The sequence below is a fragment of the Pipistrellus hanaki genome (genome assembly GCF_964339955.1).
Source record: "Pipistrellus hanaki genome assembly, chromosome: 3".
Lineage (NCBI taxonomy): Eukaryota > Metazoa > Chordata > Mammalia > Chiroptera > Vespertilionidae > Pipistrellus > Pipistrellus hanaki.
The window spans coordinates 164031530-164046422 of NC_140505.1; the positions used below are offsets into that span (position 1 = coordinate 164031530).

Genomic DNA, 14893 nt, shown 5'->3' on the forward strand with positions numbered 1-14893 from the left:
GCCGAATGGTTTACTGAACAGTCATAAACTGACAATGTCATAAACTGACAGCGGAGTGCAGTGATGACAGCGCGGTGCGGGCCACATTGCAAGGCCTGGCGGGCTGGATTTGGCCTGCGGGCCTTGTGTTTGACACATGTGATCTAGAGTGTGATGCAGGGATATAGTAAGCAATTTTAAAGAGGAACTCAGTAACCTAATTGAGAAGATGGTGTCTAAGTAGAATTTTAAAGGAGGTGAAGAAGTTGGAATGAGTATATCAGAGGGAAAGCATTCAAGGCAGAGGAAAGAGCATATAAAATGGCTCTATAATAGGGGTATGTTTTGCGTGTATATGGACATAGTGAAAATGTATATTAAACAGAGTGCCTACAAGGCAGAAAAATTAAGAGTAAGGTTTAAATCAGAAGAGCTGCATTTAAATCCAAGACATCTTACTTCTTAATACTCTGATATTGGACCTCTCTAAACTCTCTAGGGGAATAATTATACATTATATTAGAAATTATATTAGAAATATAAAAACAGTAGTTTTAAATAGTGAATGGATAAAATTATATTTGTGCTGAATCAACAAACCCAAAGAACTTGGACCCAAAATTCATTGTAGCTGTTCTTTAATATCCTCTGAGTGATTTAGACTTTGCCAATATAAATAAACCCATCATGAAACCAATCAATGTAATTTTTCTTCTGCATATTTCTGCCTTTTGCCTTAACAATAAAATATGAGTGTGGGAATCCTAAAACATTCCATAAATAGCCAAAACTGGTTTGGCTCAGTGGATGGAGTGTTGGCCTGCGGACTGAGGGGTCCCAGGTTCGATTCTGGTCAAGGGCATGTACCTTGATTGTGGGCACATCCCCACTGGGGGGTGTGCAGGAGGCAGCTGATCGATGTTTCTCTCTCATGGATGTTTCTGGTTCCCTGTCCTTCTCTGTAAGAAAATCAATAAAATATATATTTTTTAAAACATTCAATAAATATTTGGTATGACCATAATAACCCCAATCTTTATCTGTACCAAAACTAAGTAAATATTTCAGAGAGAGAGAGAGAGAGAGAGAGAGAGAGAGAGAGAGAGAGAGAGAGAGAGAACCAGAAACTTCCATTTTCTTATTATTTTACTTATTGTTGACAGTTTATCTGGATAATTCTGTGAAAAGATTCTACCAGAGAAGGTTTTTATATAAATTAATTAGAACTATTGTTTCAGCAAACCATGCAATGTAATTTCATACTCATCCTGCACATCGTGAAAAGTTTTTACCTGTTCAGCTAGAGTGAATACTTCAAATAAAAACAGACTTACAGAGGTCCAAATCTTTCCTCCCTGGTCATTTTCTGCTCAAGGATATATTTTGGCCTAACATACACCAAATCACAACAGAAGTCCCTTTCTTTTCCTTTTCACTACATCCTGAGCAATTCCTCCAAGGACTTCCTCAGAGTTATCTGCAGATGGGAAAGGCAATTCACAATGCAATAAAATTTATAGCTCATAAAATTATGAATAAGCCAAACGTTAAAAAAGAAAAGTTAAACTAGGTTTAAAATGATTTTTATAATATCAACCACATGAATTGACACAGAAAATGAATTGCAAATGTAAGGGAATGCAACAACTAAATGCTCTGTGCTCTCTGGTGTTAAATGGAGACTGTCAGCACAGCACAAAAAAGATGAAGGAAATCATCATAGATTTCACTCGGTAGAGGTGGCTGACATAAGGCACAAAGTAGACTTTTTTTAAAAAGCAGATTAACTGGGTCTGATTATAAGGACAAAAGCCAAAATAAAAGGAGGTGTTTGGAAATTAGATGATGAAATGAAGTGAGTCAACCTGTAATCATGGTAATTAGCTATTTATTAATATCAACAATAGAAAGAGAGCAACGGAGAGGCTAGAAAGTATAAGCATGGTCATCTGGGCAGCTTCACACTCCCCAGGGAAGCACCAGTCCATTCCCTGCAGATCACTCAGGAAAGGGATCAAACCACAGAGGAGAGAAGCATATGCAGTGAAGTTGGAGAGGGGGTTGGCCAGGGAAGGTATTTACCTGTCAGTCTAGCCTGGGGAACAATAGATGGGCCAGGGAATGAAACCCAATTCAGGACTATGAAATCTTGGAGAGTTAAAATCCCCAAGAGCCCCCTTTCTCTTGCTTGCCCTTGCTCATTTGCTTTCTCTTGCTCTGTGACCTGTCGTCACCCATATATTCACATGTTCTCTCTTCATAGCTATGTGGACTTAAGAAGCCATGGCCCAAGGCTGTGAGGACCCCACATACAATGGACTGCAGCTGGGAACACAAGCTAAGCTAGCCAGATGCTGGACTGGACTGCACTTTAATATGGAACAGAAATTCTGGGCATTATCCTTAATTCTGGTCCTGCTGAAGACATGGTTGGACTTTTTCCATGGCAGGAAGGACAGAGATGGGACCTTGGAGGGGAACCCCCTTATTTTTATATCATTAATAAAGCTTTCCACAAAACCCCATCCTCCTGTGGGCACCTCAGAAAAGTTTTTCCTTAAGGCACCACAAGAAGTCTGCTTCCACCAATAACAAACCCAAATCATTAGTGTGATTAATTGTTAAAAACAATAAAAATACAAGACAATAATAAACAATCCAAATATTACTTTCTCTCAGTAGTAATTCTTTCTCAAAAGAAATAATAGAAGTCTTAGCAATATTAGAATAATCTCCATTTTCCATTTCATTTATCCAATTGCCACGGACAACTTAGTGACAACTTCAGAATTGATGAAAACAGACATTATCAATATCCAATTCAGAATTGCTGAATCCCCACAGATCTGTGTCCTTGGTGATTTTTTCTGACCATACACACTTTTCCTAGATGACCTCATCTGTTCTACTGGCTCTAATGATTATACATTGATGATTCCCAAATCAATATTATTATGGCTCATATTCTTGTGCCCCTGCCCAAATTCTATCAATGTTTGTATATATCCTGGTAACTTTAACTATATGCCTAAATTCAAGTTAAATACCTGACTCCATCTTAGTTAAAGGCCACTCAAAAGTGTGTAAGGACCTGGGGAAGGAGGAATTAGGTCACCTTTTACACATCCCCCAATGGCCAGTATCCCTGCACTATTCCAATCAATCAGCATATGTAGGTTCAATACCTATGACAAAACATACCTATGACATCTCTAAGGAGTTTATATTTTTTTGTCCATTTTAAGTATCACTTCTGTCAAGTCCATTCCCAGCCTTCCACCTACTTTGCTCTACATTACTGAAAGCCGACCTCTGAAAAATTGTTTCTAAAACTCCCTTCCCAATTGGTTTTTACTTAGATTTGATCAACGAGTGATGGGGGAGAAGGGAGGACATGTAGGAAACTGGAGGCCAAGAAGGGGGAAGGTCAGGCTATTCCCAGTCACACATGTTTTCAAGTTGCCAGGTTTTGTTCAAAATGATTATTAATATCTTATTTGTTTATTATTAAATCACAAAGGTACATTTTATTTCTAAAATAACATGACATTTGACTATTCAGTTCTTCCCATATCTCCCAGTAAATCTTTCTTTCCACATTTCCACATACACAATCTTTTTTTATTTTTTGTCTTAAATATTGAAATTCTCCCAGGTGCCTTGTTTTTCTTTTGTTTTATTTTCCCTGCATTCTTGAATGGCTTCAACCACTCTTATGTTTTCATGTTGTATCAGTAAACAAATGAGTTCATCTATAGTTCTAGTCCAGGTTGGTCTCCTCACCTTCAGATATGAATATTCTGAATGTTTCTTTGTGTATGTCCCACAGGCTGCTCAAAATCAAAACTTAGGTCATTATCTCCTTCACCCCTATCTAGCCTCCAATGGCAAACCCCCTCCACCAATTTGTGTCTCAAGGAACTATGAAATTTCTCCAGCTAGAAATCTGGCATCAAGATAGATTTCTTCTACCCATCACAAAATATTTAGATTACTCAGAAACTTTTATAAATGTTCCCTCTTGAATGCCTCACTTATCTGTACCCTGTTTCCTATTCCCATTAAAACACCTGTAAACAGAGTTTCATCACCTTACTCCTAGCCAGTTTCTATGGCCCCCTGTCCATTCTCCCCATTGCTTCTAGAAAAATGGTTCTCATTGCTCTTCAAATATAATTTTTTTTTAATTTTTCTTTATTTTGAATATAATCCTTCATCAATCCATGGAATACTTTTGCTGGCTTTCTACAGAGTTCAGAATAAAATCTAAACTTTTTATTTTAACACAAGACTCTCACAATTTTATTCCATTTAACTCCTCTCACCACTCTTTCTCTGTATATTCGTTCTAACTAACAGAATATCTGCAGTTCTCAAGCTCTCTTCACTTTCACACATCATTGCTTGTAGTCCACTTCTCCCTCTTCCCAGAATGCACCTCCATTCCTTCTTGGCCTGGAAAACCCTCTGCTCCTCATCAAGATTTCACTCAGGCACTACCTCCTCCAGAAAGTCTTTTCTGTACCGTCTCATTAAGGTGCACTGTTAGCCCAGAGTGGCCTGTGGGTACTTCTATGAGAACTGTCACTGTTCTCTAAGTGTATTTTTATTTTGGTCTCTGCTGTCAGACTATAAGTTCCTTGAAATCTTAGGTCCTTCTTACTTATTAAAATTTTCTAGCACAAAACAAATAAATATTTCTTGAATGAAAGAAGTAATCTCATCATAGCTACATGATGACATTATAAATATGGCATGTCTAAAATACATAATATACTTATTGGAGAAAAAAAATGGAAGTTAAAAATCAGATTTTATTCACTATTGAATACAGAGCATCAAGCAGAGTACCTGGCATACAAAAGGTGTTGAATAAATGCTGAAATTTTATTGTTCCTAAATTGGATTGAGTTTATTCGGTGCATGAGTTTGTTGGAAAATCATGCCAATCCTCTGTTCTCTTGTCCTATGCCAAACCTTTAAGTAAGTTAGTCTCTGTTATTTAAGAACATATTTTGGGCAGAGTACTATGAAAAGCTTAAAAAGTCTGGTCTTTGTTCTCTTAAAATTTTATAATCTAAATATATACTTGGATACGTACATACATTTAATATCAGAGTCCATCATATGGATGAGACAGGAGGGGTCTTATTAGGCTTATAAAATAGTTTACCACTTGCCCTACCTGCCATGAATTCAGAGATAACATTGTTCCCATTAGATTATGCTATTTTACAATACAAAAATTTTTCTAAAATCCAAGTCAAGAGCTAAGAAATGAGTCAGAAAGAGACATCTCATCCTGAGATAACTCACTCTAATTTCCTCATTAGTGAAAACGACATCATCATAAAGAATATCTGCCAACAATCTGATATAAAAATGTACATGCATCATGAAAAATAATTGCTGTTCAATTACTACTGAATTACAAAGCCGTCGTACAGGTGCAATAATGCAAGAACCTTGAAAGTATGAAAAACTGCTTAGCTTGGGTAATTACATGTGTTTGAATAACGTCCCCAGAATAAAATTTGCAGAGTTTGAAGAAACAATGAAATCAGAACCAATATGCTATTTATAACCATATTTTAAAAAAATTTTATTTTTCCTCCTGCATAAATTTTTAAAGGCCAGGGATAATTTTTTAACTTGGGGGTCCAGACAGGGAGAATAATACAGTAGCTCTCCCTCTGCTTTCTACCTTTTCCACCTCTCACATTGGATCCACAGGGACAATACTACACAGAGAAATCTAGCCATAAATATGATAATTGCAACTTTTAAAATACTTAAATCTTATTTGTGCCCTCTGCATAGTATATATATATATATATATATATATATATATATATATATATATATATATATAAAAGTAAAATATATAGGAAGACAATTCTATTACTACTGTGAAAATGATATATTTCTTGTAAATTTCCAGGCCTTTAGAAAAGAAAATCAGAATCAGAAAACTTGAAAGGGCCTTAAATATTGCCTAATCTAAAGTCCTTATTCACTGTATAAGATGGCTGAGGTTCTAATGAGTTAAGTTCATTGTACAAATTTGTGGCAATAGTAGAAGATCTGAGTCTAAAAGCCTTTTCTGTAATATTTGGATTTGATTAAGCATAAGTTCTATTGGTCCTGGTCAATTTCTAGTGTTCAAGATACTCAAACTTAAAAAGCTCTGAGGCAGATTTTTACTCAACTACAATGTTATAGAAATAAAATTAGACGGCAGCAAAGGGACATAAATTTTATTATAAGCCAAGCTATTAGCTAAGTTAGCTTAGACCAGTCATCTCAACTCTCAGATCTTCCATTGTAAACGGGGTTTGTCCAAAATGCCTTCTTTCAGATCTAAGACGGTATCATTTTGAAAATAAGGGACAGGTGCCTTCTACCTCTGTATCCATTCTTCTCTTCCCCTACAGTAAGATGCCTCTCTTAAGGAAGCCACTATTCCTTGTCCCTAAACTGGTCAAGATTATAGTCTAAGGAAATTATTGGTTTAAAAATGTGGGCTTCAATGTTCACCAATGTTTTAAGTTTTAAGGCCATTACTATAGAGGTTAATTACTTATTCCTATACATCTTCTCTAAAATTGGTGCAGGCAAACTCCAAATATTAAATAAATGACAAGGAAATAATTTTACCTTCACATTAACATAACATATGATCCAAATGCTTACATTTTTTCTTTTCTGGAAATATAATCTAGTGTTAAAGTCACAGCCAAATTGATTAGTTTACTCTAAGAAATAAAAAAAGGAAGTGGCTTGAGGTTCAAAATGGAATCAGGTTAGTATTTAGTAATTAATTTCAAAACAACTAAAACAGTTATTTTCTTGTTTTAATGAAACCTAACTTTTTCTCCAAAATGTCTACTGTTGTCCTATCATGTATGTTTAGCATTGGCTGTAGTCTCCTATAGCCTTTTCTGGGTGCTTTGCATAGGAACAGCACAGTGTCCCCATAATTTGTCATGAAATTCTAATGGTATTCAGTATAAGTGATTAAATAGTGATGTTCTAAAAGCTGCTTTTGCCTTGAAAATGTTTAACATTGTCACACAAAGTGTCATTAAGGTTATGCTTCACCTCTAACTCTTCCCACACTAACAAGAAAGGGAATTTGATTCCTCTCTTTCATCGCCTATGGGATATGTCACAGGTGTCTCAAACTCAATCTGTCAAACAGTAGCGTCATTTTACTTTACCCTAAATCTGTCCCTTTGTCCGTAATATCACCACTGTCCACTGTGATGCCTGTGCTAGACACTCATCCTTGATGTCCTCATCCTCATGCCACACACATTCGTTTAATCCTAAAAATCCTGCCTCCAATTTTCTTCCAAATCTTGGTACTTCCTTATTTTAATTCCTTTTTGTGTAGATTGCTACACTAGTACTCTAGGTGGTGGTGGTAGTAAAACAAGTAGCTAAGGATTATTGTCTTGTCAATGCCTCTTAGCTGTTGCTCATACTTCTGATCTTGAATAGAAAAAAAAATGATTTGTTATGAAAGACTTTAATCCTTTATACCTTGCCTTTTTGAAGAATTCAATTTAGTTAGACAGGTCAGGTTATAAAAAGAGGAATGACTTCAACAACCAATCAAAGTTTTGTCTTATGGAGCCATTTGTGATCTGGCTTTTTCTTTGCTTTTCAGCTTCATCACTCATTTCTTCTCATATCTCTGTAGCCCCCTGGTGCAGGCCTTCTGAATCTGCTCCTACCTTGAACCAGTAAAAACAACTTCTTTATGTCCTCCAACGGTAATAGGTTCTGTATTTCAGAGAGCATGCATTCAAGTGGAGTCTCTGTGTTCAAAAACAATATGGACTTTTCAATTAAAAAAAAAGTCTAAAATTTATATTGTAATTTGACATTATGTTTTAAGACACCTAAAGCCCTTCCCACACTTTAACCCAGTAAAATTGTTTCTGATAAACTAGCTTAAAAATATAGTGTGCGCATGGGAGTAGCTTTGCGTACATATATCCATCCCAGTATTGTGAAAGGTGTTTTTTCTTTGAAATGTGAGTTCATGGTCAAAAGTTAAAGAAAGACTGCTTATAACTGATCTGAGACAAATGCTACCAAAAGTGGAAGAATAGTTAAGTGAATAATGTGTCTATTAATGCAACCATAAAGATTCATGTTTACAAAGAGTTCATAATGGAATGTTAAAGTGCTTACAACATAACCTATAACAGCAGTGAAAAATGTATTATACACCAATTGTATAAAATTATATAATTTAAAGCCTACTAAGAAAAAAAGGAGAAAATATTAAAACAAATGCTCCGAGCCCTGGCCAGTGTTGTTCAGTGGTTACAGCATTAGCCAGCCCACCAAGGGTCTCTGGTTTGATTCCCAGTCAAGGGTATGTCCCTGGGTTATTCCCGGCCCATGTCATGGCATGTGCAGTAGGCAACCGATCAATGTATCTCTCTCACATTGACGTTTCTCTCCCTTCCTCTCTTTCTTTCCCTCCACCCCCACCATCCCTCCTTTCCACTCTTTCTAAAATCAAGAGGAAAATATCTTTGGGTGAGGATTAACACACACACACACACACACACACACACACACACACACACACAAAATGCTCCAAAAATGTTCACTATTTGTTTTTTCTTTTACATCTATCTTAGATATTTTCCAAATTGCATCTTATGTACATACATTGCTTCTAAAACGGAAGAAAAACATCACTTTATTCAGGGAAGTCAGGCGGGGGAAGGAGAGGAACAGAAAATAAGCCTGGGGGAGGGGAGAGTTGCATAAAACTGAAGGATGTTAAGTCCCCACTCAAGGTCTCAAGCTTGCTGATAAAGATGAGGACATTCAAGATTCTGCCAAGTGCTTTCATTTGAGTTGGTATTTGTCCTTCAAGCTCACTCTGAGCTTGGTATTGAGAAAAACCAATAAGAAACTGTTGTTTCCCTATCGCTTCAACTCTACTCTGCAAATGCTGTTACTCTCCCTAACTTGACCACCCCAAAAACCACAGGTTCCCTCCCCCTGTGGCCTGTTCTTGGGCAAGGCTACACAGAGGAGCCAAAGAATTCACACATAACCATCACTGGGCTCTGGGAGGGGCAGCACATATGGATTGTGAAACAACATTCCAGGAATCCCTTGTCAGCAGCTGCCTAAACATAGCCAGTGGCTGCAGGAAAACTGTATCTTGCATCTGGAGCAACACAAACTATCACTTAGGGTTCCTTGTACACCACAGAAACCAAAGTGGCTAACTTAACCAAATCCACATTGATTGGAAATTGAGTCCTTTTCAGAAGAATAAATGAATCCTGCCTCTTGGAGCGTAAGGACCAAGGCGGCATTGCATTCTCCCCCAGAGCCTCATGGGAAATTCCTTTCTGGGTGCTGCCATCCAATGACTCAGCTTCCACCAGGGCCCGTATTAAGTGCCCCCCTCATGATTAAAATTCCTGCGGAGAAAAAGTGAAAGGATTGCTTTCACCATGTGCTAATCTCCTTGGCTAGAAGAAAAGAGATGCCCCAATTAACAGTAATTCGAAATCTCATGCAATAGATGGAAATCAGTCCCAAAGGTAGGATGACCACATGTTGGGATTTGCCCTAGACAGTCCCAATTTATAACTGTTTTTCAGGAATAACTAAAAATAGACTCCTTTTTTTTACTCGCGAAAGTGTCCAAGTTTGGATAATAAATTGCATTATCACTCTACACAAAGGAAAAAGAGGGCATTGTTACCAAAGACGGGGAAGTGATGCTGAGCAGATGAAAATAGCTACCATTACAATGAGACTATTAGCAGGGGTCAAAACAAAGTGTTTTGCTCCCAATCTCTCAGGTCAAAAGATAAGAATCAGAGTCAAAAGCCCTTACCAGTCTTTTTGCTTTTGACTCCCACGTGAAAATAACATTTCCAGCCTCACTCCCTATGTGTTGAATTATTATGACTTTGACCCAATAGTTGCATTGCCTTGTCTTTGTATGTCCTTGCAGCTAAACCCCTGAATGTTAAAAGTGTTCTCTTTTACCGCTGCTTTTTTAGCTTAATTGGTGCCCTCCTGCTTTCCAAAATAGAAGGCTAACATCCATTCACCCAGCTGGAGGGTCAGGGTGATCCCAGATCCAATATTCCCCAAAGCATGTACAGGATGGCTGCTGCCCCCCTACTGCTGACTAGTAATAAGGAGTCAAATGGTGCCTTTTGATTCTGATTTCCTCCGAGAAGCTGCTCTACAAGCATGGGGTCAACTTAAAGGAAGAGGGATTTCGTGTAATATTTTCTCCTTTCATTCGTGCACTTAAATTACTTTCTTGCAAACTCTGCTCGTTACCTAAATGTACTAGCACTTTTGTTACCTAATTAGCTTTCTTATCAGAATCCCAACCAAAAATAACAAGAAATGTAATAACGATAAGGTATCCTGCCCCCTCAAAACAGATTTCCTGGCGTGCTTTATCTCTTGGTAGTGTTCTGGCTTGTTTAATTAAAGTATCAGAAATTATTAGACTCAAATTATTTCTTGATCTAGTGCTCAAATTCTTCTAGAAAAAAAAATTAGCTTCTTCTGATTCGGTATTTAAACCTTTATCAGTGTGAGGCAGATGAGTTTCCCACACATATGCAACCAGATTTGGGCACTTCGATATAATTTGGGAGGAAGAGTCTAATTTAGCCCCTGAGTAATTAAACAAACACATTTGATTGGGTACCGTGGACCACCATGAACATCAGATACTCATGTCTCCTCTCCTATGTGTCTGGCTCATCAAAAGGAACAGCATTCGCGTGCAAAAAAAAATCCTATGAAACTTTAGCATGGAGTTGTGAAATTCAAAGCCAAGATCTTACTTATTTTTTCATTAGCGAGGTAGGGGTGAAAAATATCCAAGTTCAAGCCACTAACATCAGTCGTATTCAAGGAGGGTAGTCATGTCTGTTGTAGACTTCAAAATAACCGAGGAGGAAGTACTCTTAAATCATAGCATTGGGAAGGAGAAAAATAGAAGACAGACTGGTTACTTCTCTGCATCGCACTGTGTGGGGAAGATCCAGGTTGGGATCTGTTGGCTCCTGGTGGAGCTGTGCGAGAGGTTCACGTTCTTCGAAGTCGTCTGCAACATGATCCCATTCTGCATGGTCAAGCTTGGCTACCGCAGCCACCAGGCAGCCATTCTGAACTTGTGTTTTGTTGGAGCTTCAATCCTCAGCCCTGTGTTCACGGGGTGGTTTGCTGATGTCTGTCTAGGAAGAAACAAACTGGCCTATGTTTGCTTATTTCTCCATTTTCTAGGTGAGTGTCCTCTTTCTGACTGGGTTGTTTTGCAACTTAATTGCATGGATTGTCGTTAGGATTTATAGTTTATATTGTTTTTGCCTTGCTCTTAGGGTAAAATGCGATCAGGGAAGTAAGAATGTTGTTTCGAATTATTTCATTTTCCGTACTATTTGAGGGATGTTAGTAAGTGTGTGTGTGCTGGAGGATGTTTTGATACCTACATCATTGTACTGATTATGTCTTATAACAATTGTCTCTTTACATTTCTGTCTTTTGTGCTCCTTAGAATGCCTCCTGTCCCCTGTCCTATCCCAAATCCAAATTCATGACAAATGCTATGTGAAACATGTAGTTCATATACTCCACAACTAAATTAGAATGTGCTATAAAGGTTCCTGAAGTTCATGTAGAGTAACTGAGAAATGTTTTCATCAAGCAGTGGTCTTTTAATTAGTCACACAGTAATTAAGATTGCATATGAAGATGTTTTTTCTATATCATGAAATATGGCTATATGCTAAAAAAAAATGAATGAATTCAAACACTACTCTGTGCCTCTTTACATAGAGAAAAGTAAATATATCTGAAGTTTGAGAGTAAGGTGATTGTGAGAAATGTTTAGGAAATATCAAGGTTGTTTGAGGTCTAGAGAGCAAGTTGATAAACAGTCTAGAATTTTAGGCTGAAAAGTTCAAGTTGTCCTTCTAGACAACAAAGACTCACTGATGATATGATGAAAACATTTGGGAAATGCATTTCTTCAATAAAAGGTAGGCGCAACCACCAGAAAATCTCAGGATGATGGTCTAAGAAATAGAGACATGTTAATTCAGGAGAGAATGTGAAGAAGAAAAAAACACATAAAAACTAGGCAACTAAATTATGACATAAATATAATGGAGGAATACAAATCAGCTCCTAGTTTCTGAGCTGCAGAACTTAGAACGTGTAAGCTGTCCACCAATATGAAGGAGTGCAGCAGAAATGTAGATTTGGGGCACAGCTGGTGAGATGAATGAGGAAGGGATGGGTATCAGACAAGCAACATATCACACTATTTCAGGCAGGTGGTAAATGGTCACTTGCTGAAACAATTAGAGGGTGATATAAACATATAAGTTTCTTTTTTTTTAAAGTATTTTTAAATTGATTTCAGAGATGAAGGGAGAGGAAGAGAGAGAAACATCAATGATGAGAGAGAATCATTGATCGACTGCCTCCTGCATGCTCCCCACTGAGAATTGAGCCCACAATTGAGCCCCCTGGCATGTATCCTTGACCTGAATTGAACCTGGGACCCTTCAGTCTGTAGGCCAACGCTCTATCCACTGGGCAAAACTGGCTAGTGCCATATAAGCTTCTTTACTGCTTCCATCTGTGAAATCAAAACTAAGCCACTGCATGGCAAATATTCATTCAACATTCAACAAATATTTCTCACTGACATCAATACTCTGTCCCAGGCATTGTTCTAGAATCTGCAAATGCAACAGAAAAGAAAGCCCAAGTTGACTTTCTGTTGCAGGGAATGAGAAAACAAGTAAACCTATACTATGACAGGTGTTAATGAGTGTCATGATGAAAAATATGCCAGGTAAGGGGACAGGGTGGACTAGACAGTCACAAGGTTCGCTATTCTGTATCAGGGAATGTTTTCTGATAAGGAGACATTTAAGCAAGGGCCTGAATGATTTTCTCTTAACCTGGTAACAGGCCATAGCAGTAACACTTGGTAACTACTTAACATGTAATTTCTATTAGTCTAAATTCCTGTGCAAATCATCAGAGTAGGACTGAACTTCAAGTTTTGTACTTTGGCAAACAAAACACTTAAATCAAACTCCATGTCCATTCATTTTAATTCATTTTACTAAAAAGTATTCTCTTTTTTAAAAAATTAAATCTTTTGTTGAAAGTATTACATATGACCTCTTTATTCCCCCATTGCTCCCTTCTAGGCCCCCTCCCCCCCCCAAGCCCTGGCCCCAGACCTTCACCACCCTCCCCCCAAGCCCTGGCCCCAGGCCTTCACCACCCTATTGCCTGTGTCCATGTGGCATACAAATATGCATGTAAGTTCTTTGTTTGTGTCCCCCACTCATGGCTGCCATCAATTCCCAACCTGTCACTGAGTATCAGAGGTTCTATTAAAATGTGTCTTCCGCCAAAACCGGTTTAACTCAGTGGATAGAGCTTCAGTCTGCGGTTCAATTTTGGTCAAGCGCATGTACATTGGTTGCAGGCACATCCCCGTTAGGGGGTGTGCAGGAGGCAGCTGGTTGATATTTCTCTCTCATTGATGTTTCTAGCTCTCTATCCCTTTCCCTTCCTCTCTGTAAAAAATCAAAAAAAAATTTTTAAAATTAAACTATTGATAAATACAATAAAATAAAATGTGTCTTCTGTCTGAATTGCTAAAACCTGAGCTCAGAAAGGCAGCTTTCTCTTACTTCATCACCACTTCTCACCTCTCTGTGCAGAAGTGAGTCTCTGCCTCCCCCCTTCTCCCCCGCACTGCGTGAGGAATGAGAGAAAGAAGGGCATTAAGAGGAGAAACAGAAGCAGAAAAGGAAAAGAGGCTCTGCTCTCCTCTAACTACGTTATTCTTAAAATGCTTTACTTAGCAGGCTTCTGAGATGTCTGAGATCACCACCTTTTTGTCACTCTATTGATTAAGAACAAATAAAATTGGTAACAGTGTTCTTTTCTGGGGGTGAGATTACAGGCATCTTTAATTTCTTACAGGATATATTCCTGAGTTAATTTTTGTTTAAATGGGCACGATTTGCTTATACATTCTGAGAAAAACAATAGTTAAAATGTAAGGGGGGAAAACGAGGACTCTAGACTAGTTAAAATACATATTGAAGGACATTTTCACATTTAGAAAAATCCTGCTGTCTCCAAAATGGCAATGGTTAACAGATATTTTAATACTTTCAGAGGGAAAACCTTACTTGTGATGTGATTTGGTGGTTCAGTTGGTTTATGACATATTTATTCCCCTTTTCCCCTGTCCACAGGCACTGCTTTGTTGTCTGTGGTTGCCTTTCCTGTGGAAGATTTCTATGTAGGTGGTCACCATATGACCAACCACATACCAAAACAGGAGCAGAGCAGGCTGTTCTGCATCGCTCTGCTGGCCCTCTGCCTCGGCTCGGGAGGAGTAAGAGCCATCGTTTGTCCAGGGGGGGCTAACCGCCTCCAGAAGCCTGGATCACAGGAACGAGTGTCCTTTTGTAACTGGTAGGTAGCACTGGTTGGGAGAGAAACAAGGTTTATGGCCTTCCTCTCTCTTTCGGGATTTCTCCTTGTTTGTTCTGTGGTGCCCTTTTGAAGGTAGTAGCCCAGTCTTCACCATTGATTGGGCTAGGGCACATGTGTCAAACACAAGGCCCGCGGGCCAAATCCAGCCCGCCAGGCCTTGCAATGTGGCCCGCACCGCGCTGTCATCACTGCACTCCGCTGTCAGTTTATGACATTGTCAGTTTATGACTGTTCAGTAAACCATTCGGCCCGCAATTTAGGCTGGATTTTAGATTTTGGCCCCTTCTCTGATTGAGTTCGACACCCCTAGGCTAGGGGATTCACAATGTGACAATATCCCTGACAATGACTCAGGCTGTAA

The 14893-nt window shown here is 38.4% G+C and overlaps 1 protein-coding gene across 1 annotated transcript in view; it reads left to right on the plus strand.

The window, feature by feature from the left end:
* Positions 1 to 10919: 10919 nt before the first annotated feature.
* The window catches only part of SLC15A5 (solute carrier family 15 member 5), a gene marked incomplete at both ends in the record, with an annotated part of 73144 nt that continues 69170 nt past the window's right edge, over positions 10920 to 14893 (plus strand). The window contains 2 exons of the mRNA XM_084876436.1: positions 10920 to 11280; positions 14289 to 14511. Of these exons, the coding sequence (XP_084732562.1) occupies positions 10920 to 11280; positions 14289 to 14511 (584 nt within the window). The remainder of the gene's footprint in view (positions 11281 to 14288; positions 14512 to 14893) is intronic.